Source organism: Fundulus heteroclitus, chromosome 19 (genome assembly GCF_011125445.2).
Source record: "Fundulus heteroclitus isolate FHET01 chromosome 19, MU-UCD_Fhet_4.1, whole genome shotgun sequence".
In the NCBI taxonomy this organism is placed as follows: domain Eukaryota; kingdom Metazoa; phylum Chordata; class Actinopteri; order Cyprinodontiformes; family Fundulidae; genus Fundulus; species Fundulus heteroclitus.
In genome coordinates, this window is record NC_046379.1 from 29,414,009 (window position 1) to 29,434,853 (window position 20,845).

The 20,845-nt window shown below is 41.4% G+C and overlaps 1 protein-coding gene across 13 annotated transcripts in view; it reads left to right on the forward strand.

Annotated features, from left to right (window-relative positions):
- The window catches only part of mark3a (MAP/microtubule affinity-regulating kinase 3a), a 62,661-nt gene that overhangs the window by 22,287 nt on the left and 19,529 nt on the right, over window positions 1-20,845 (forward strand). For 10 of the 13 annotated variants that reach the window (XR_002428965.2, XR_002428966.2, XM_036150525.1 and 7 more), the window contains exons 4-10: window positions 4,794-4,842; window positions 6,324-6,389; window positions 7,804-7,874; window positions 9,216-9,272; window positions 12,631-12,867; window positions 16,399-16,539; window positions 17,960-18,059. Coding sequence is in view for 11 of the 13 variants with exons in the window: in XM_036150525.1 (XP_036006418.1) it covers window positions 4,794-4,842; window positions 6,324-6,389; window positions 7,804-7,874; window positions 9,216-9,272; window positions 12,631-12,867; window positions 16,399-16,539; window positions 17,960-18,059 (721 nt within the window). In the remaining 2 variants the exon portion in view is untranslated. The remainder of the gene's footprint in view (window positions 1-4,793; window positions 4,843-6,323; window positions 6,390-7,803; window positions 7,875-9,215; window positions 9,273-12,630; window positions 12,868-16,398; window positions 16,540-17,959; window positions 18,060-20,845) is intronic. The other 3 variants (XM_036150526.1, XM_012875908.3, XM_012875914.3) reach the window with 1 other exon arrangement.

Sequence of the window (20,845 nt, forward strand, 5' to 3'; positions counted from 1 at the left end):
TAATCTTCTATCCAATTTATATAATCTATGTATCAATTGTGTGTCATTGTTGGCTCTATTTAAGGACAAGAAGGTAAGAGGTCTTACTGCTTAGCTGTTTCCCTATAGGATGCACCACAGGCCAGCCAGCAGAGGGTCACCAGTACCTCTATCTCCTGTGGCCGTCCATGGACCTTCTGGATGGGCAGCAGCTGAAGGAGGAGGATGATGGTGGCCCTGTTTAGCCTGAAGGCTGGTTTCAGGTCCCCTTCATTAAAAAATATTTGGAGGATCGGCACAGAAGTGTTTATCCTCACATTTTTTGTTTCTGTTTCTTACTGTAAATAAAAAAAATGCCAAATGTTACCATAATTGTTTTTTCAATTCTCACCTTTTAACACCATAAAACTATATGTGGTTAACATGCAGATTAATATAGTAGTAAATGTAACAAATGGCTTCCCTTCTCTGGTATTTCTACCATTTCACTGAAAGAATGAACTGAACTAACTGCACATAATTTATAGATTAATCATTGTAAAGGTGGGCAGACAGAAATAACTTTTCCTTAATGAACAATGCTGTGAAGGTTAGTAGGTGCAACAAAGTAGCTTAACCCTACTCCCTTTACTGTTATAAAAATTATGTTTTCATTTTAATTCTTTACAGATAAATAGTCACAATTTCAACGTGATCACATGTTTAATACCATCCTCAATGTTGTTGTTTTTTAAAGATAAAAGTAGGAAATAGGCTGTCAATCTTAAAAAACCTACCAGTTGGCACAGACGCTCAACGTCGGACTTTTTATTAAAATGATGCACTAACTCTGTAAACAGGCCACGTAGGGAAGCTTAAAAGTATAATGTTCTCGCCTCAAACGATCTGAAAACGTACTTTTAAACAACAGCAGCAGAAAAGGGAGTGTTTAACTTACCACTGTGAGCTCTGCGCTGTCTGGAATGAATCTGCAGCCGCGGTGCATTCAGAGACGGTCAGTCTGAAGAACGCATGCGCGGCTCCTATCTTCGCACTCTGTGCTCCATTAACCAGCCTTGGAAACCGTGACGTCAGACCACTGTTGTGAATTCGTATTCTCAAAGAAAAAATCCGTATTCTCAAGCAGCCGCTGCTGTTTGTGTTCATAAAGAGTAAAGCACAAATTTAAACTTGAAATTTGTATTTATTAGTTATTGAAGTTGTAACTATTTAAACCGTATGTTGTATCTTTTGAATGTGATTTAAATTATTATGAGTTTACAAATGTTTGTTATGCACAACTTCTGACTGATATGGACACAACTATCCTTTTATGTACAAATCTATTTAGAAAGCTCTCTTACCCCATACTGCAGGTTTTTACCCGTATAGCTCCACTGCAGTAAAAGATGGTATGGCCCGCTGTCGGCTATTTCAACATGACTGTACAGAAAAAGAAAAGCAGGCACCTTTAGCCAACATTTCCACACGTGTAGTTCAGAGTAACGGCATTTTCTTTCTGTCAACTTTTAAAGGCTTAAGCTTGATTCAGCTAGCTTGCGGAGAATTGAGCAAGTCTTAGAAGTAACTTTGTCCACTCTTTTATTGAGGAAACAGTGACCGAGTTTAACAGTTTTTATGAATGGGAAGAAAATTAGATTTACCCTTTTTGATAGACAAGCTGTTGAACTAGTGAGATTTCCTTAATGTACTGAAATATATATTTTAGAGGAGTTGCTTAAAAATCGCTCCAAATCAGAGTATGGATCATAAACAAACTTGGAGACACACCGCTCTGTTTTAGTACAGCACAAGAGTAAATGTACTGGCAGAGAAAGCTGTTAGACTGGTTTTACCGGACTCTGCGTCTGAGTCACCTGCCAGATCACTTGCTTGCATGGAGGATTTGTCTTGACAGTACTCTTTGACAGCACCCTTGTTAAAACCATGAAGCTGTTGTTGTTTTGCTGGTAAAACCTTCCATGTCAGCGCAAACTCCCAGTCAGCAGCTCAGAACATTTTAAATCTTCAGTCTTTTTTAATTCATCGGTCAAACTGAACCCCTGATATATTTTAGTGTTTCATTGACAGAAACCACCTTTACCCCAGTATGCGTGGTCTGGTTCAGTCTGCTGGGGTCAGGATGAAAACGTAGAATGTATCACAGGATGCATATTTCCCCAAATCTATATCGGAATGCTTTAAGGGAGGCCGATGTTAGACGCCTCACTGAATATGAAAACAGCCCCCACTGTTTATGGCCATCTGTTAGCCTTTCAGCAGGCAGGGTTAGTGCAGGGTTCTGGACAGAAGGTGTCCCAGTACATCTACGGGTTGGAATCTGTGGACAGACCTCTGCCTGTTGCTTAGACTCCCTGCCTGCTATGCTGCCGTGATTTATACCACTCCCTGGGAAAGGAATAGCTAAGAGAGGCAAACACGCAAACAGGCAGCGGTTTATCCGCCAAGCAATGTCAAGTAATCAACAGAGAAAAGGTAATTGTAGAGCTGCCGATTTATTCAGGAATAAAGGTAGAATTGCTTTGAATGTTCTTAAAGGAGAAATGCAAAGTGTTTTAAAGGCAGAATGACATAGACCTAGAAGCACTAACATACTTATTATAAGGGGCAAATTAAAAAAAGGATAATGCTAACTTTCATTTTTTACTTTCCCTAAATACAAAAAACTTTGAAAGACTTGGATATCTAATCTCTGACCTGAGAATTATAATCCAAACCCAAATCACCACCTGGGCAGTGACCACCACTTTGAAGCCTCCAAATAGCCGCCATTAATGCAGTGGATTGGCTAGAAGCCGAAGCACCAGGGGCGTTTTTCCCAGAGCTATACCTGGGAGGCTGGTGTTGGTGGGTAGCAGACGGACGATGGGAATCCGCCACAGCGAGCAGAGGAGCAGTTTATATCAAGACGACAGAATTTTCCACAAAACGGCACCTGTTGCACAACACCACCTATAACAGCTACCTACCAATGTTTACTATATGAACGTCGTGTGTAGTGCCGCAGAGCCTAGCTCGCTGAAACTTGAGCGGGTATAAATAAGATTGAGCAGACTGAGCAACTTCAGTAGCTGTCTCCTTTAAACCCAGATGGGTTTGTTGTTGTTGTTGTTGTTTGTTATAATTTTGGCTACAGTTTAAGACGTCATGAGCATTTTATTGGTGTTTTGCAGAGAAAATTAATTTCCTGTGGTGTCTTTGTTTAGAGCCTTCATTATTAATGTTGATGGTCATTTTTCCCAACACATGCTAATGTAAACAAACATTGTTAGCGCGTTCTCCATTGAAGGGGCTCTCCGTCATTACCTGCACGTTTTGACGCAATTTTACCCAAGTAATTTCAATTTTCCGGGTGGTAGGACTTTCAGATTATTGGACCGCTGTGCCATGGTGGATCCTTTCTTGCAGTGTTCTGACTTCCTCTCACCTGCCATCTTTAAGACCCGCTTTAGACAATCATTTTTAAGTGGACTTTTTGTGATGGAGAATGGACCAAAGAAAAGGGACGTACGCCTGTTGTACATTCTCCATCTTGTTCTGTGAACAAATGGTGAGATGGAGGCTTTAGTCGTTTAGCCTTTGGTTTGTTTTACTGCCACCTGCTGGGCTGGAGGTGTAGTGCAGTCTTCAAACGAGTTCTCCATACGCTGTGCGCATGTATCATGGCCCATTGTGGTTCCAGAGAGCCCTGCTGAGGCAGAAACAATAATATGGTCCTTTTTGTGAGCTAATATGAGGAAGTCTGACTGTAATCAGATTATTGTGAAGAATTAGGATGCTATATCCAAGTAAAAAAATCAAGTATGGGAGCTTTCAGTTTTTGAATTTGGCCATGTAGCAAGCATACAGATTCATTATGTCACAATTACTGTGTGAAAGCTCATAATGGATTTCTCTTTTGAATTATAGCCTTTTCTTTGGTAAAAAAAACAAAAAACAAAACTCTCTCTAAAGAATAAATGCAGAAAGACCCTGACACAAAAAGACACAGGACGGGTTTATGGCTTCAGCCAGGTTATCCACTGCAAAGGAAATTTACTTCTACTCACATGCAGAAACAACTGACAAAATGTGAAAGCCTCTCAAAGATGCTTCTTCATTTTCCTCTAACCTCCTGCAGCAGAAACGACTTCTGTCACGTAACTTTGTTCCCTTGCTTAAAGGAGTTCCTGAGTTTTTATGTGTTCCAGCTTTATTCGCAGTGGTTCATTCATCAGCACGCCATGACCCCATCATGGCGGGCTGCGCCTCATGAAAGATTGAAACCTTTTTAGATTTTTATGGAATGGAAGAGCATGGTGTAGTTAACAGCTGATTAATAATGCAGATCTCTCAGTGCTGCTTGGCAGCTACAGTCGAATGTTGGCTGCATCTGCCCTTCTAGTTGCTCTGAATCTTGATGAATTTGGGTGAAACTGTTACTCGTCAAATTGGTTAACCCTACCACTTCAGCAGCTTCATGAGATTATCCTTGCCAAAAAAAGTTATTTTTGTAGAAAAAAAGAGAATTTCTAATTAACATTAATGAGAAATTCAAGAATTAGAAAAAAATTGAATATAATAATCTGGACACTATAGTTTAGAGTATTGGAGACTACAAATAATTTTTGTTGCATTTCCTGTGAATACCAGCAAGAAATCTGTTTGACCCGGTTCAGCCTTTTATCCCTTTTTTTTTTTTTTATTAGGCCATTGCTATAATGACTTTGTATCATGGATGATTCATTGTTTTCATGTGCTTCAGGCCTAATTTGAGTATTGGTGGCTAAAATATTCAAGCATCTAATCTTGCTATGTCTCTCTGTCATTTACAGCTTTTCAGGGAAGTCAGAATAATGAAGATCTTAAATCATCCCAATATCGGTAAGTGGATCTTTGACAGAACTTCAGTACAAGGACTGAAACATTACTCAGAAAAGGTTCAGAGTGGGAAATGCTGTAGTCTACATGTAAACATTAAAAAATAACAATTTTAGATTAACCCCACCTCCCCCCTTAGTTAACCTACTTATCATCAAGCTGGCACCGTTGGCTTTAGGCTTGGCAACCTTGTATTTCTTTCAGGTGATGCACATGTTGCCGGACATTTGATTAAACATTTTAGAAAGCGTTCCTGGAAATGCAGCAACACTCATTAAGTTAGTCTTTGTTTAGGCTTATAGATTGAATACGCAAGATCTGAGCAGATTGTGATTACTCTTTAACAGCTCCAATAAACAGAACCAAAATGGAAATGTGATTTTTGTGTTTGTATGAAATGTGAGCTCTGTACTACGAGCAGTCAGTTTGTTTTTTTTGTAATTAGGAGTGGAGGGGATGTCACAAAGAGTGTGTGAGAAAGCAGTCAGCAAAACAAGGTTTTACTATTAAAAAAAAATAAAAATTAGGAGTTAACGTTGTGTGTTTTACATCACTTATTTGCGTAGTTTGTCATAATGATCAGTATTTGTATTGAATCAATGCTGAATGTTTTAGGATAAGTACTCATTTGTGTCAAGGTCAGTTCAAATGTTGTCTACTGAGGCGGCACAGCGGCCGTGCTGCTCTGGTGCGGGGCAAAGAAATGCAGTCTGATCACGTTGCTTTATGATGGAAAATTAAACCTAAAGGATTTTATCTAACTAATCTTTGTAGTTTTTTTTAATTTGGGCATTAAAATGCACTTTATCCAAATGTAAAAAAACCCAAATTAATCATCACAAATGTATCACGTCCTTTAAACACTTAAAAGAACCTCTTGAGCATTTTGCAGATTAGATACATTTTGTTTTTAAAATGGAATTTTTTTTTTTGTACTTTGTTCTTTGTTTTGGGTGAAAAGCTCTTTTCAGTATAAAATATTCTAATTTATTTTAATTCCACTTTTTTGAATAATCAGTTAATATAGTACAGTAGTGTTAGGCTTAGTTATAGTTTTTAACATTTAATGCTAATTTTGCTCATAGTTTCCTCTGCAGGAGATGTAAATTAAGAATAAGCAGGGTGGCTGTAGGAGAGGATGCTTCCCCTCCTCGTCTCTTTACTATCCCACCTTTTCTATATTTAGCAGAACAACTCTCAGCTGTTCGCCTCACAGGCTTATATATCAGCAAGCAGCATTAAAAACATCAAATTTTATTGTGCTGTACTTATTGGGCTTTGATTTGCTTCACTATGCAATTCCACCACACACACACACACACACACACACACACACACACACACACACACAGGGCCATTGTATTCCGCGTTGCTCCTATTCGTGTCCATGCATTCCTCTGTTTTGCTGTGGAACGGCTCCTTTCTCGGTTTTTCAGTGTAGTTAAATTCATCATTTTCCTCCCGTCTGTCTTTCCTTCCTGCAGTCAAGCTGTTTGAGGTGATTGAGACCGAGAGGACGCTGTATCTTGTGATGGAGTACGCCAGTGGAGGTGAGATGAAATGCGTACATGTGGTGTTTGTACCAGCGTTATACCCCTGCTTTGTTTTACCATATGATCTATAAAATATAAGCGTCCATATCAGCAGCGTTTGCTTCGAAGCATCGGGCAGATCTTGTATGTTGAGTCCCACCACAGTTTGAGCAGATCTGTTAAAGGTTCTGGCATCAGGAAGGTCAGTGTGAGTCTGTTTCTCAGACAGATGGAAAACACGATACCCACTAGTTATAGACCCAGCAGCATAGTGAAACCAGGTTGAAGCAGAACAAATGTAAATGCACTGTTCTTGTCCCTCTTTCTAACTGTTGGTTTATATTTTTCTGTTCCCTGTATTTTTATTTTTATTTTTTGTTGTCTGTAAAGTGACCTTGAGTATCAAGAAAGGCGCTCTTATATAAAATGGATTATTATTAAATTAAATGTTCCTGTTTTTTCTCTATGCACTAATAGTCTGTAATTGCTGCTGCGTAGCTCCAACAGCTCAGATCCCTTCATCTAAGAGGGAAGCTTCAGCGCGCTCACAAACGGCAGAATCAAAGCCAAGCAAAATCTGTTCGCAAAAACAAGTTAATATAAGCAAGAATGGAAGGAAATCTTCACAAAGCTCTTGTTGCTATAGCAATAGACATCCCCCAGCGAGTCCAAAATGTGATCGTTTTGTCCTGCGTCTTAGATGACCACATGACAAGCTTTGTGAGAGGTTTCTGGTTGGTGCATGCAGGCGTCCCGGTTCTAACGCCATCACACTTTTCTTGCTGGCTAACTTTTCTGCCCTTGAATGTCGTCCCCTTGTTGAGCTCTCAGCTGGCCTGCTTTTTGCCTCTCAGCTCGCTCGCTTGCTCTGTCTTTGGCTGTTGAGTCACAGCTCACACATGATTAAGCTTTCAAGTACAACAACACACACCGAGATCGTCTCTGCAGGTCATCTCTGCCCGACTGGGGGGGGGGCTTAATTCATGTTTTGATGATCCAGGGGGGACCCTTTAGCAGGTTTATGGGCTGGCTTTGTCTACATTTTTTTTTTTCACCTTTGGGCTTTTACGGATCCTCAGCAGTGCAGCTGATTTAGAAAACAGGCATCTGTGGTTGCGCAGCGGGCTGGCGGTGTGTTCATGTGTGAACCGTGGAAGCGTCTGCTCCTGGAACTCTGCAGCAGCTTTGTGCCTTCAGGAGGGGCTCAGTTTGGAGGACGGATCAGTTAGCTCACGTCAGTACGCTCAAGAAATGCCCTCAAACCATGCAGATGGGGGGCGTTGCATGCCAGCTGCATAAAATTATTATTTTTATCTGCTGAGCTTTTATAAGTCATGATTCACTGGATTTCAGCACATCAGTCTCTGCTTGAAGCTTCGTCCTTTCCTTCGTTGCTACTGGGCTCTTTGTGATCCCCTGTCTCTGTTTGCAGGTGAGGTGTTCGACTACCTGGTTGCACATGGAAGAATGAAGGAAAAAGAGGCCAGATCTAAATTTAGACAGGTACCTAACTTTCTCCCCCTGCAGTGTTCTGGTTTCACACCTCTGCTCCGGACTCCGCCTCAGACAGCGCCCTGCTCTGCGGCCTATCGCAGAGGACGGCAGTGTCTCAGTTCTCTAAAAGCCAAACAGAGACGTTTAAACGGCTCTCCTTGTCTGTGACGGACACAGCTCAGCTAGGACGAGGAGCTGGTGCAATGCCTAACTGTATTACAGTCCTTGTGACGTTATTAATGCTTTATGACCCGTTTATGCAACTGGGAAACTTATTCAATGAGGTTTGCCTTTTGCAGATATTTTTACAAAGACTAAAAATGATCACAAAGCACTGATGTATGTCAACAGCTCTGTGAGGTTTGGTAACACTTTAAAAACATGAAAAGATCAAAGTAGAAATCCTGTATCTCCATATTGTAGTTACGGTGCCTTGCAGTTTTCCTCACTTTGTCACCTTGCATGTTCAAACTTCAGTGTATTTCTGGGAGTTTTCTGTCGTGGACAACACAGAGTAGGATGTAAGTGGACAGAAAAAGGATACAGTTATTCAATTTATTTTAGAAAATATGGATGTTTAAAGTGCATCTTGTGTTTGTATTCAGCCACCTTTACTTTAATAGCCTAAAATCAAGTTCAGTCGAGCTTTTTGCCTTGACAAGACCCATATCAGCAAGTAGAAGCCACCTCTATCAGAGACATCAGGGTTGTTGAACTTTTGGCCTGTGAAATGTGGCGGTGGCAGTGTCATGCTGTGGGATTTTCTCAGCAGAAACAGGGGAGCCAGTCAGAGTTGATGTGGAGATGCATGGAGCTTAATACAGGCTTAGAGGCTGAAAAAGACCGGTGCAGAAAGTTCTCCATCCAGCAGGACAATGGTTGTGTTCATAGATGCTCCTCAATTAATCTGACTTTGTAAAGAGGAATGTATAAAAATGTCAGTCTGTAGATGAATAAAGCTGGTAGAGATATAGCCCAGAAGACCAGCAGCTGGAACTGCAGCAAACTAGGGTTCTATAAACTATTGACTGAAGGTGGCTGAACATAAATGCAGTTTTTATTTGTTAAAAAATTAGAAAGCCCAATAAAATCTGTTGTTTATCATTGTAATGTGCCAAAGGGGAAAAACTGCAAGAGGTATGAATAAGTTTGCAGAGCGATAAAGAGCCACTGCTTGTAGGAAAACTGTGTTTTCTCACCTCTCTGGTGTCTTTAGCTCCACCTTCTCTGTTTGTTGTCTTTCCTGTTGGCGTTAACCACATTGCGCTCTCTACCACATCCTTTATCACTGTCTGAGAACAAAACAGCAGACACTGTGCTGAACTCTGCTCATCTTCCCCTCCCGTACAGATTGTATCAGCCGTGCAGTACTGCCACCAGAAGCACATTGTTCACAGAGACCTCAAGGTGAGTTCAGACAGACCACGCTGGCCAACACCAGTAGCTTCAGCCGTTTCCACAGCTTCTGGAAAGCTGCACCAGATTCATAGAATCCTTCAGAGGTTTAGGAGATAGTTTTTAAAAGCTCCAGTTATTAAAACATAAACAGAAAGGACATTAACTTCCACAGTAGCAGAGGTTAAAAATAGTATAATACCCCCGCCATGAAGGCTAATTATGTCTGAGTCATTTTGTGGAAAAGGTCGCAGTGCAGCAAGCAAACGTCATTCCTGCGTGTTCAGGTTTCTAACTCAAACACACCGCCATCATACCGTAAAGCTGCTGCTGACGAGTCCATCCATCCATCCATCCATCCATCCATCCATCCATCCATGCATCCATCCATCCTCACTCCTGCTCCGGCCAGTGATCAGTGATGGGGAGTGTCTGTAAACACACGTGGGCGGTTTTGACCCGTCTCACGTGTTCTCCGGTACATCCGCTGCTGTAGTGTTTCACTGCCATGCCTCTCCCTTTGTGCTCTCCTTGTATAAATATTGATGTTTTAAAACTGTAGCAGGGAACGTCCCCCAGCCAAGAGAAGCGGAGCGTATCTGCTCTGCAGGACTGTTTCCTCTGCGGAGCGTCATCAATGTTCCATGAAGAGGCTGATGAGAGAGGAGTTCAGAGCCGTCTCCTCTGCCTGCTCCATGCATGCAGAGACTTCAGTCTTGTAATAAAATTAGGACATCCCCCTAAATGTACAGTTTTTTTTTTTTTTAAAGAAATATTCAAATATTGATATCTACTCTTTATCTCTGGAATACAAATTTAAGTTTACCTACAATTACCTGAAAAACCTAAGATTTACCTCTCTTTACTCAAAAGATCAACACAATGTGTCATCTCTGGTTTGTGTTACCCAGTTTGGTTGAAATAACTTAGTGAAGCACTTCGTGAGAATCAGCCTGATTTATTTACCAGGTATGTGTACACATTCTCTGGATTCTGGATTCTTGTAGCCATCCACCAGTCTGCCTCTGGTCTGAGCAAAGGGTGCCCCACTTCTGAGGTCGTGGATGTTTGTGGGTTTTATTGCATGTCCAGCCTTAGTCTCCCCATAGCATCTCACGCAGCCCTGGACTTTAAATCAGCAGCCACCAGCCTTTTATTTCTGTCCGGGGCGGGGTTAATGTGAGAAAATATTCACAGACCGGCATTTAAGGTGTGGGAGATAAACTCAACAAAATTCTAAAATGGCATAAAAACTGCAGTATTTTCTTAATATAGTATTTTAATTCTGTGGAAGACATGGGCTTGTTTCTCTGCAATGTGATGGTCTGATCTAGGGCTAATGGGAGACAATGACACCCAAAATGTGTCGGTTTTGTCCAGTTTACTCCTTTAATTTAGCTTTTTGATATTTTAAGGAATTCGGAGACTTCTTTCAGCATCTTGCAGTCTGCTTTAATGGTGAACTTTCTTTGACAGCCAGACCTAGGCGTGTAGGCCATTTTCAGATTCTAAAGAGACCTCTTTAAATTCCTTACCAGACTACTAAACTGTTACAACCTCCTTGCTGAAGCCCAAAGACAAACTTTGGGCTTCAGCAAGGAGGTCTGTGGTTCATATTGGGCTCGTTAAAAAAGCTCGAGTAATGTTCTACCCATGGGAACCGGATGAATTACGTCCATGTACAATTTTAGCGATTTTAGGGAAATATCCCCACATGTTAGAAAAACACAGGCTATTTTAAGGCATCTTAATTTTTTCACGACTGCGTGTGCTCAGTGAGTGTGTGAATGGACGTTTCAGCCTGAGGAGATAAATCTGCTTTGCTTGAACTACCAATGAAATCACAGTTCCTTTGGCCTCTGGGCCATTATGTCTCTTACAGCTTTCAGATCTCTTTACGGCCCACCAAAATGAAATCTGATGATCACGGTCCGTCATACTCTGATAAGAGTTGTTTACCTTCTTGGCCCTGTGGTAACTGCTTTGGTTGGGGAAAAGGAAAATGTTCTCAGGATTCTCATTTGTCCTCTAGACAACTTCTCTCCAGCTGCGTTCACTTTTAATATTCTACAGTTAAACATTTTAAAGCTCCACCAGTCAAATTTCTGTGACCGATCCTCTAGTTTTTGTCATGTTCTGACCAACCTGACACAGCTTCCTACAGATTCCAGTTTCTCTTTGGGAGTCAAATTAACACAATACAAAATATCTCTGTTTTTGTTATGAAACGATTTGCTGCCCGGGGCAGAGAAGTTGACAATAAATGAGATAAAATCATCATACCTGCATTTTCACCCTAACATTAAACATCAGCAGACAACCCCAGACGGTGGGTGGGACCAGGGTGATCTTGAAGCTATACAACTGCAACATTATGGAAGAAAAAAAACTTAATCAGGTGTGGTAATCTGGTAGTTTTATGCTCCTAAAGCCACTGAGGGTGGCGTAATTGTGTATTTGACTATAATTGGAGTATCTGCGTTAGACTGAGCATGCAGTCAGATTAAGAGTGGGATGTCTTTCACTGACTTATTACTGATCAGAAATGTCCATAACCGATGCTCTCTCAGTAGTGTTGTTAATAATAATAATAATAATAATAATAATAATAATAATGGCAGTGGCGGCGCTTTGTTGGACATTCAAAGACGCTTTCCAATAAAAATTTAGCCTTTTAAAGTAACCCAACCTCATTTGGGGATTTACCTTCGAGGCTGAAAGGGAACAGGGTTGTTGAAGTGAAAGTGGCGTACATATATAAGGGCTCTTGGTTGTTGTTTCAGGGATGAATTCTTCAGCCACGTTTGTCTTAATTGCTTCTGTGGAATCAAGACAAATGGTGGCAGCGGCACCACAGATCACAGGAACAATCTTGTTTTACTTTATAAATGCTCAACACACACTTATTGAAGCGACAAGTTAGGCTTGGTCTGCTTAGGGGGTTAGCCATAAATAGTATAGCAAGAATACAGGGATTGTTTATCAAAATGGAGAAATTAGGCTGAACTGCAAACTAGTTTCTTGAAAAATACAGCACTGTCTGGGATTTGACTGACAGAAGCGAGGCGGCTGTACATCAGCACCACCACCAGCAGCAGGCAAACCGGTTGAAGTGTCCAAGGACACGACTGAGACAGTCAGATCGTGGAGTAGAACCAGTAACCTGTTGATTACAGGACAAAATCTCTAGCTCCTGCACCACTGTTGCCCCAATTAATGATGATCAGCACTCCATTTGATGTATTAATATTATTGCATGTACTAGTTTTACTTAGATTTGTATTGCCCAAAAGCAAATGTCTGAGAAAAAAATGTTTTTATTAAAAGATGTACAATATGTAATACGTTTTCCCCTGAATTTTGTCTAAAGGCAGAGAACCTGCTGCTGGATGCAGACATGAACATAAAGATTGCCGATTTTGGCTTCAGCAACGAGTTCACTATGGGCAACAAGCTGGATACTTTCTGCGGCTCGCCACCATATGCAGCGCCGGAGCTTTTCCAGGGAAAGAAGTACGATGGGCCGGAGGTGGACGTCTGGAGTCTGGGGGTCATCCTGTACACGTTGGTCAGTGGCTCCCTGCCCTTTGATGGACAGAACCTCAAGGTAGGATTCTAGAGTTTGTGCCTGACTTCATGCTGTAATTACTGGCTTTAAGGCCACAAACTCTTTGTGTGGTTTTAATGAGATTCTGACTTTCTCACAGCAGTGTTTCCTTCAGGTGTCTCGCTGCAAAGTTCTGAGCTAGTCCTTTATGGTGCAAGCTTTAGGGATTAGATCTCGTTCTGTTAGGAATGTGTCTCTTTTTAAAGCACGCCACATAACCATCAGCCTACTCTGTGTTAGATTAGAACTTGGGCCAGCCGAGCACAGTCGGTGCCCAGAACCCAGGGACCCCCCAGAGCAAATATGACCATAGGTGCACCCAGCAGGAGCACTCAACCCCCTCCCAACCCCCACCAAGCTCCTGCCATCATGACCACAACCCACCGGCAAATGCAGATCCCCGAGCCCCACCACACCAACCAGGACAAGCAGCAGTAACGACCGAGAGGGCCCAGCTAGCCACCCCCACCCCAGCTACTGGCCACTACTGCCTCCGCCCAAGCCAGACACACCTTCCCCCCCCAGCAGCACCTAAATGTTTTCTGCATCACAGACAACGCCAACCCCACAACCCCAGATGGTCCTCACACCTCCTGCCCCGACACGTCCAAGCAGCTAGATCCTAGGCCTGTCACGTAACTTTGCTGGATGATAAATCTTCCTAAAAGTTATACGCGATAAACCACAATATTGTCATTTGGAGACCCTTTTTCAACTAGTATAATGGTCAATGGCTTGTAAGTGTATAGCGCTTTGGTCTGATGACCCTAAAGCGTCTTACACTAATCATTCACACCCTGACGGTGGTGAGCTATCTCAGTAGCCACAGAGGTGATAATGGCACAATAACACAACTATATCCTCTGGACACAACAGCTCAGATTAAGCAGTTGGCTGCCGTCGTTTGGCTTAAATCCAAAAACTCCCACTCTGCAGCGGCCGTGTCCGGCTTTGACACTAATTCCATTTTCTTTTCAAACTAGTCTTTCTCTGGCTCTCTATCGTGATGCTCTCATGCTAAACTTTGAGCACGTGCCTATCTGACACAAAATTGAACTCCTCCTACAGGGAGGAAACGAGAAGGGAGGTGTGAGTAGACACCGAAACCTTTTGTTATCCAGTCTCAGAGAGAGGAGAGGGAAATGCTTACACAAATTATCAAGCTTATTTTAATGCCTTCTACATCCACACCACTAAGATTTATTGAATTATTAGAGACCCGTTCATTTGAGTTCACTGTTGGTTTTACTTACAGGCAGATGGCCTCTCCAGAGAAACACAGACTGGGTTTCTAAAATAAATATCCAAATTCTATTCATATCTTCTTGCTCTTAAGTGTTGCTTTCTTTGCAATGATCAGAATTGCAACAAGCATGTGGTATTTTTTTATTTATTTGCAAGTGAACTTTTTGACATCACCAAGCAGGCAGAGAGGTGGGCAGATTAGGCTTGTGCCCTTTAGGCATGCTGATAGGTTTCCACATCCTGTCACCCAAGAGTGATAGCTAGAGTGCATGTCACCAGTCATCACCCAGAATGGTTGGACATCTTGGTGAAAAACCCATTTGGAACATCGCTTGCTCTCTATAGTGTGTACTCTGGAGGAATATTATAAGCTGCAGATCAGTATTTTTGGTTGTTTTTAAAGGTAAGGCAAATTGTACTCTGTTGCCCAAATGTTGCCAGTAGATAAATCAAAGTCCCATTTACTGATGGGAAGGGAGATTGCTAAATCTGTCAAAGGATTTTAGAGAAATCTTTGAGAGTTGTTATTTGGGAGAAATTGCTATTAATGGAGTTGAGTGTTAAATTGGGATTGAATGTTTAAGAATTTATTTTTATTAATGCCATATTAGCCTACTAAAACATTAAATGATATGAAATGATCCCCATCTGATATGTCCTGTAAGTAATTTACCGCTGTACTATTTCATGTAGAAAGAAGCCCTTTAATTTTGAAGGCTGTCCAGGTTGTTCTGCATTGAAGGCCTATTAATTATGACATGATCTGTCCAGGCTATCAAAAATATACTGATATTGATGCCTTTACAGCAGCTTAAAGGACTGATTATTGGAATATGGGATATTGATTATCTGAGATAGTGTTTTAATGTCCATCAATAGATTTTCAGTTAAATTTTGCCAAATCCATTTCAATATAGTAATCCATGAGCCAGGTAATATTTTTAAAAGTTTGGAGTTCCAAACCTCCTATTGTAAGGATTTTAAACGCATTTGTGAACATTTGATATGCTAGAGTTCAATGTTTTGAACTAAGTCGGGTTTTACCTGCGATGATGAAGTTCTAATTAATTTTAGAAAGGATCGTCATTCTGACTGCAGGCACTCATCATTCCCAAAGGAGAAAGAGGGAGAGCTCTCCACCGTGTGAGATTATCATCTACTCTTTTGATTGATGAGGTGGAAGATAATTGTGTGAGCCCGTTCAGCCTGTTAGAAATATTGATGCCCAGGTACCTGATGGTCCCACTGCGTGAGAGGATGGGTGGACTGGGATAAAAGGTGGAGGAGATAGTAAGGCTCTATCAATTAATTAGTCTGAAATGGTGTTAGGGAAAGAACACATCAGCACAATAAACACACATTTTCTGGGTCATATTGGCTGCTTCATTGCCGTGTGTGTGTGTGTGTGTGTATCCACCCACACTTTTTTTTAACTCTTTTTCTGAGTTTTTACGGCATTGGTGGCTCGTTTTCATACAGTAGACTGACAGGAAGGGGGGTTTGAGAGAGAGAGGAGGGAAGACGTGTGACAAAGGACCTCAGGCTGGAATCGAACCCGGGTCAGCCGCATCGAGGACTAAGGCCTCCATATGTGGGTCGAGCTCACTACCCCTGTGCCATCGCAGCACGCCCCTCAATGAATATTTTTGTTTGGGAAAAGAGCAGCTATCTCTGTGGCTCTACGATCTTTCAGGAGGAGTGAATGCTGCTTGTCAAGACTCGATGCAACCTACTGGTTTCCTTAGAGAGGAAACTTTTTGACCAATCTGTCAAGATGGTTTGACTGAATTGACTTTGTAAAATGCCTTGAGATGACGTGTTGTGAATCAGTGCTATATAAATAAAATTGAATGAATGAAAACAGCAAATAGTGATGGGGAGAGTGGGCTGCCCTGTCTGATGCCCCATTAAAGATAAAAGCTCTGAGAAATCCAGTCCTTTGTCACGCAGGCACTGGTCGACCTCTGCCATACTCTGATTAATTACAGGATATTCAAAGTCAAATGTATCTAGAGTAGCAAATGGAAATGTCCATTTCACCCTCCTGCATCTGATCAATTGATTAAACCGGTTTTATTTTTTATGTTGCAATTGTCTATTCAGTTACTGAGACTTATTGTGTTATTTATAGTGTGCCTATTTAAAATAAACCCAGTCAGGCCTGGATGTATAATATGAGGAATTCGTTTTTTCAAGGCTACTGCCGAGACATTGCTAGATGGATTTTCAGATCTGGGTTTATTTTTAAATCTTAGCTTTTAAACATCCTCTCTTTATCCTCTGCAGGAGTTGCGTGAACGTGTCCTGAGAGGAAAGTATCGCATTCCTTTCTACATGTCCACGGACTGCGAGAACCTCCTGAAACGCTTCCTGGTCCTCAACCCGGCCAAGCGTGGTACTCTCGAGGTGAGGGAGGCTGCCGAAAATGTAAATATGCTACTTAGTTCTTAATCCTCTCCCTGTAGCACGTTGAAGAATGCCATCTTACCCCCCCCCCTCCTCCTCTCTGCCCATGCATCATCTCCTCTAACGCCCACGGTGTCCCGTTTTCTGTGTGTATCTGGCCCACACTCCTCCTCCTCCTCCTTTTCGATGTTGTAACTATGAATAATACATTTGAGTTATTTTTCTGTTTTTTTTTTTTTTTTACCAAAATGGTTCTGTGCTGCCAGCTCTCTCCCTTCACATCTGATTGATATGAAAGAATAGATTTCTTCTGTAAAACAAGCACGTGTACACAGTCCGCTGTTTTAAGGTCGGACCGATGATTTGTCATAGTTATTAAAGAGGGATTTCTTTCCTCCTAATTAAGAAGGCTTTCACACTTAACACACAAGGGTGTTACTGTACTTTAAAGTTATGAAAATGCTTGAAATTTGGTGTTAACAGAAATTAGTTTCAAATGGCTTTTAAGACCTAGCAGTCCGTACACATTTTGTGCTACAAAATGCATCTAAACTTTAGACTATATATTTTTTGCTATTTTGACAGCTTTAGAAAGTACAATTATAATTTTCTCTTTTTATTATGACCTTTTTATAATATTGTATATTGTTGTTATGGCCCTAAAAAAAAAAGTGTCCTTGAACACCTTTGCATTTCATTAGCTTAAAACCCCAAATGAATAACTGACTTCACTTAATAGTTTAATGTGTTTGTCACCAGCATAGCATGGTGCATAATTGTGAACAGAAAAAAATTATTCATGGATTTATAAAATATTTAGCAACTTTTTTTTTCTCCATACAAAGTCTTGAGAATCTAAGCTGGATCCTCTGCAGATGAGAAAAATAAGTACACCTGACCGAGTGCAAGGAGAATTGTTAAAAACGATCTGTTAATAATCCCCTTCAGTTCTCTTCTAGCGAGCCGACTGTACTAGAACGAAAGCATACGTTGCTGGCCTGATGCTGGATGTTATGGTCTGCCTGCGTCAGACGGGAAACCGTTGACCTGAACTGAGTCCAGTTACGTCAGACGCTGAACAGTGATAATTAGCTTGGACAGGCGCCTGTCAAAACCCCAGAGAGGGATTGATCGGCTGCAAATTAAAAGTAACACTGCTCCCAAATGGGATGCAGCTGAGTTCAATATGGATGTTAACTTTGACTTGACCTTCGCTTCACTGATCTAACCGAAGTGGAACTGATATTACATGCAGCCTGTATTCCAGCCATTCATTCAGTGCTTGTAAAATGTGAGATCCATACAAATTACAATAAAATTAAAGCACGTGGGTATTCATGTGCACAGTCACAACGTTTATCTGTTTGCCTTGTGTGTAAATAAGCATTTTGACTTCATATGGTACAAGTTAGGCTCCAACTGTCTGCCTTTTAATTTTTAGCAAATCATGAAGGATCGATGGATCAATGCGGGATTCGAAGAGGACGAGCTGAAGCCTTACACTGAACCCGAACTGGACATCACGGATCAGAAGAGAATAGGTAACCAACGACAACCAAGACACCCTCAACAAGCCGCCATTGGCTCCTGTCCCTGTCCAGCATGAGGATGTGTTAAATGTGTTAAGTGTTAGGAAAGTCATAGCTCCACAGTGCAAGAGCGGTCTCACCATTTCATAGCTGAAGAGCTTAAAAAGGATGAAACGTGATGATGAATAAATGAACATGAGCCGTGCTGCTGCATGCAGAGAACTGAAGCCTTCCCGTTACACTCTGCACAGGAGCTGGAAATAGACGGGGCGCTCTTACATAACAGCAAGAGGTTGGCTCTACGTAAACATGTGTCAGTGTGAACTCGCCATCACCCAGAGAAGGAAAGCTAAGAATGGAAGAAACATCTGATCAAACTCACACTTTTACAACTACAAATAGTGTCAATTCTAGCCCAAATACCTGATTTATTGTTTTCTGACATATCACAATTTCCCTGTGCAAAAACATTGCCCTGGAAGAATAATCGTGTATCGAGTTTAATTCACTTTTAAAACTGAACATGCTTAGACTTTCTAGTCAAACTTGAAAACCGTATTTTTATTCAGAGGCAAAGGAAAACAAAACTCTTGCTACAGCTCAAGCAAAATGTGGAGAATAAACACAAGTCGGGACAAAAGAGCTCTGCCGCTGTGAGGTTAGCCATTTATATCAGCTTAGCATTTAGTCATTTAGTGTTTATTTACTAAACGCCCCACACGTTCCCTGGTCAACCAGGCAACGCTAACCTCATCTGCAAGCTGAATTCTGTGCGTTCATAAACACACGAGAATCCATCTTGTCCCGCTTCCTGCTCAATTGTTTGGCCCGAACCTAAAACTGTTTGGGCCAATCACGTTGCAGTATTGTGGTTTCAGGCGGGACACACAGCTGTGATGAAAGCAAGAGCTCCTGAGCCCACAGCCGAACCAGAATAAACACGGCAGCACAGGACGAATACATAGCTGCTGCCATCACATCTATTTGGTCAGAATCCACGATTTCATCTTTGAAAGACGAGCAGCAAGAGTGCCTTGACCAGCGTTAGATGCTGTGGTTTCTCATAGAGGCTGCTGCTTACATTTCCATTGGATGCAGTGATTGGCTAAAACCAACCTCTGGTAGGTCAGAAAGTTCTGCTCAATGTCCCTCCTTTCCCCGAATGGATTCGATGGCAGTAGGCCCAGATTGACAATGTGCAGAACGGCTCGTTATCAATCTGGCTTGTCAGGTTAGGTCAATGCCTCCTTTAGGCACATTTTTTTTTTTCAAATATTAGATGTGGGCAGAGTACGGCTCTGGCACGGGGGATAGTTGTTCTTTTAGTGGGAAAAGGGTCACATAACACACAGGAAGCTATAGGAGTCAATACTGTATCTCTCTTCATGAACTTTAGTGTAAAATATCAAGATTATTTCTGAAAGGCCAGATTTCCTAGACAACATCTGCAAAATAAAACCTACAATATTCTACTTTGCATACCAGATTCCTTTTAATGTGTCAACATGAATAGTTATACCGTATTTGTCGGACCATAAGGCGCACTATGAATCTGCGTGTCTAGGTCCACATATAGGGTGCACCAGATTATAAGGTGCATTAGATATTCTTCCCAAGTGTGTAATATCACTCCATCCCTCTGGTAGGATGACCAGACGTCCCCGATTTCATTGTATCATGATGGAGTAAAACCGTTTAGCACAACCAGAGGTATTTACCTGCTCTTGCTGCTGTACCGATGTAGTAGAGCTTTGCTGAACTCACCTTTCCCGCCCCGCTGGCGTTGCAGTTCAGACAAAACAAACCAACCTCCAGGCAGAGATTCTGTGCTAAACAAAATCAGAGACTTCCCCAGTTTTCATTAGAGGAATCAAATCTGGTCACCTTACACCGCTCTCTCTGGAGAGGGAGAACTATCCGTCTCTGTCAGGAGGACAGAGCAGTTTGACGACATTACCCTGTTTCTAACATAAGAACAAAATAAACATATTTTTTATATAGAATTAACTTACTGGGTTTATTGTTGCTAGCGCACACTCTGGGTGAGGGCGGTCCTACATGAATGCACGTCTAGTTTAGACGTTACAGTCAGGCAGTCTTGTAGACAGCGCAGGGGTCCAATCAGGTAGTGACACAGTGTACCGTAATAATCCTAATATCCATTGTGCAGAGCAGCTTCGTTGCTAACCAAAGTCATGCTCACACATTTTAACAGATTTTTGAGCACATTGTACCACATAAAATCAGTCAGTAAGCACAACGGTAATCATATATAATGCGCACTATCAATTTTTGAGGAAATGTGCAGATTTTAAGTGCGCCTTATAGTCCAGAAAATTCGGTACATTAGGATATAATGATCTCTCTGCACTGGCAGATCAGCAGCATGCATCATCCTTTATTATGTAATACTGTCTCATTGCCCACCTCTAATTATAGGGATGGCAGCTTTTCAAAATGTAAAGTATTCCTGCAGAGTCTGGGAATAATACCTGAAGATTATGTGAAGCTCTGATGGGATGCGACCATCTATATGCCTGTTACAGTGTTTACTATTAAAAGCTGAGTGTTTCTTTTTAAGTGTAAGACTAATTTAACCAAAGAAAACCTCCAGCAGAGCATGAAAGGCTTGAGTTTTTGAACTAATTGTTAATTGTTGGGAAGCACAGTTATGTTTCTTTTTAAATGTATGTAAAGCAGCAAGGAACAGTTATGCAAATTAGCTAATAAGCTGCTATGTGTCTAATTTAGTAAAAAAAAAAAAAAACATGCTTTAATTAATGTATTTATTTTACCTG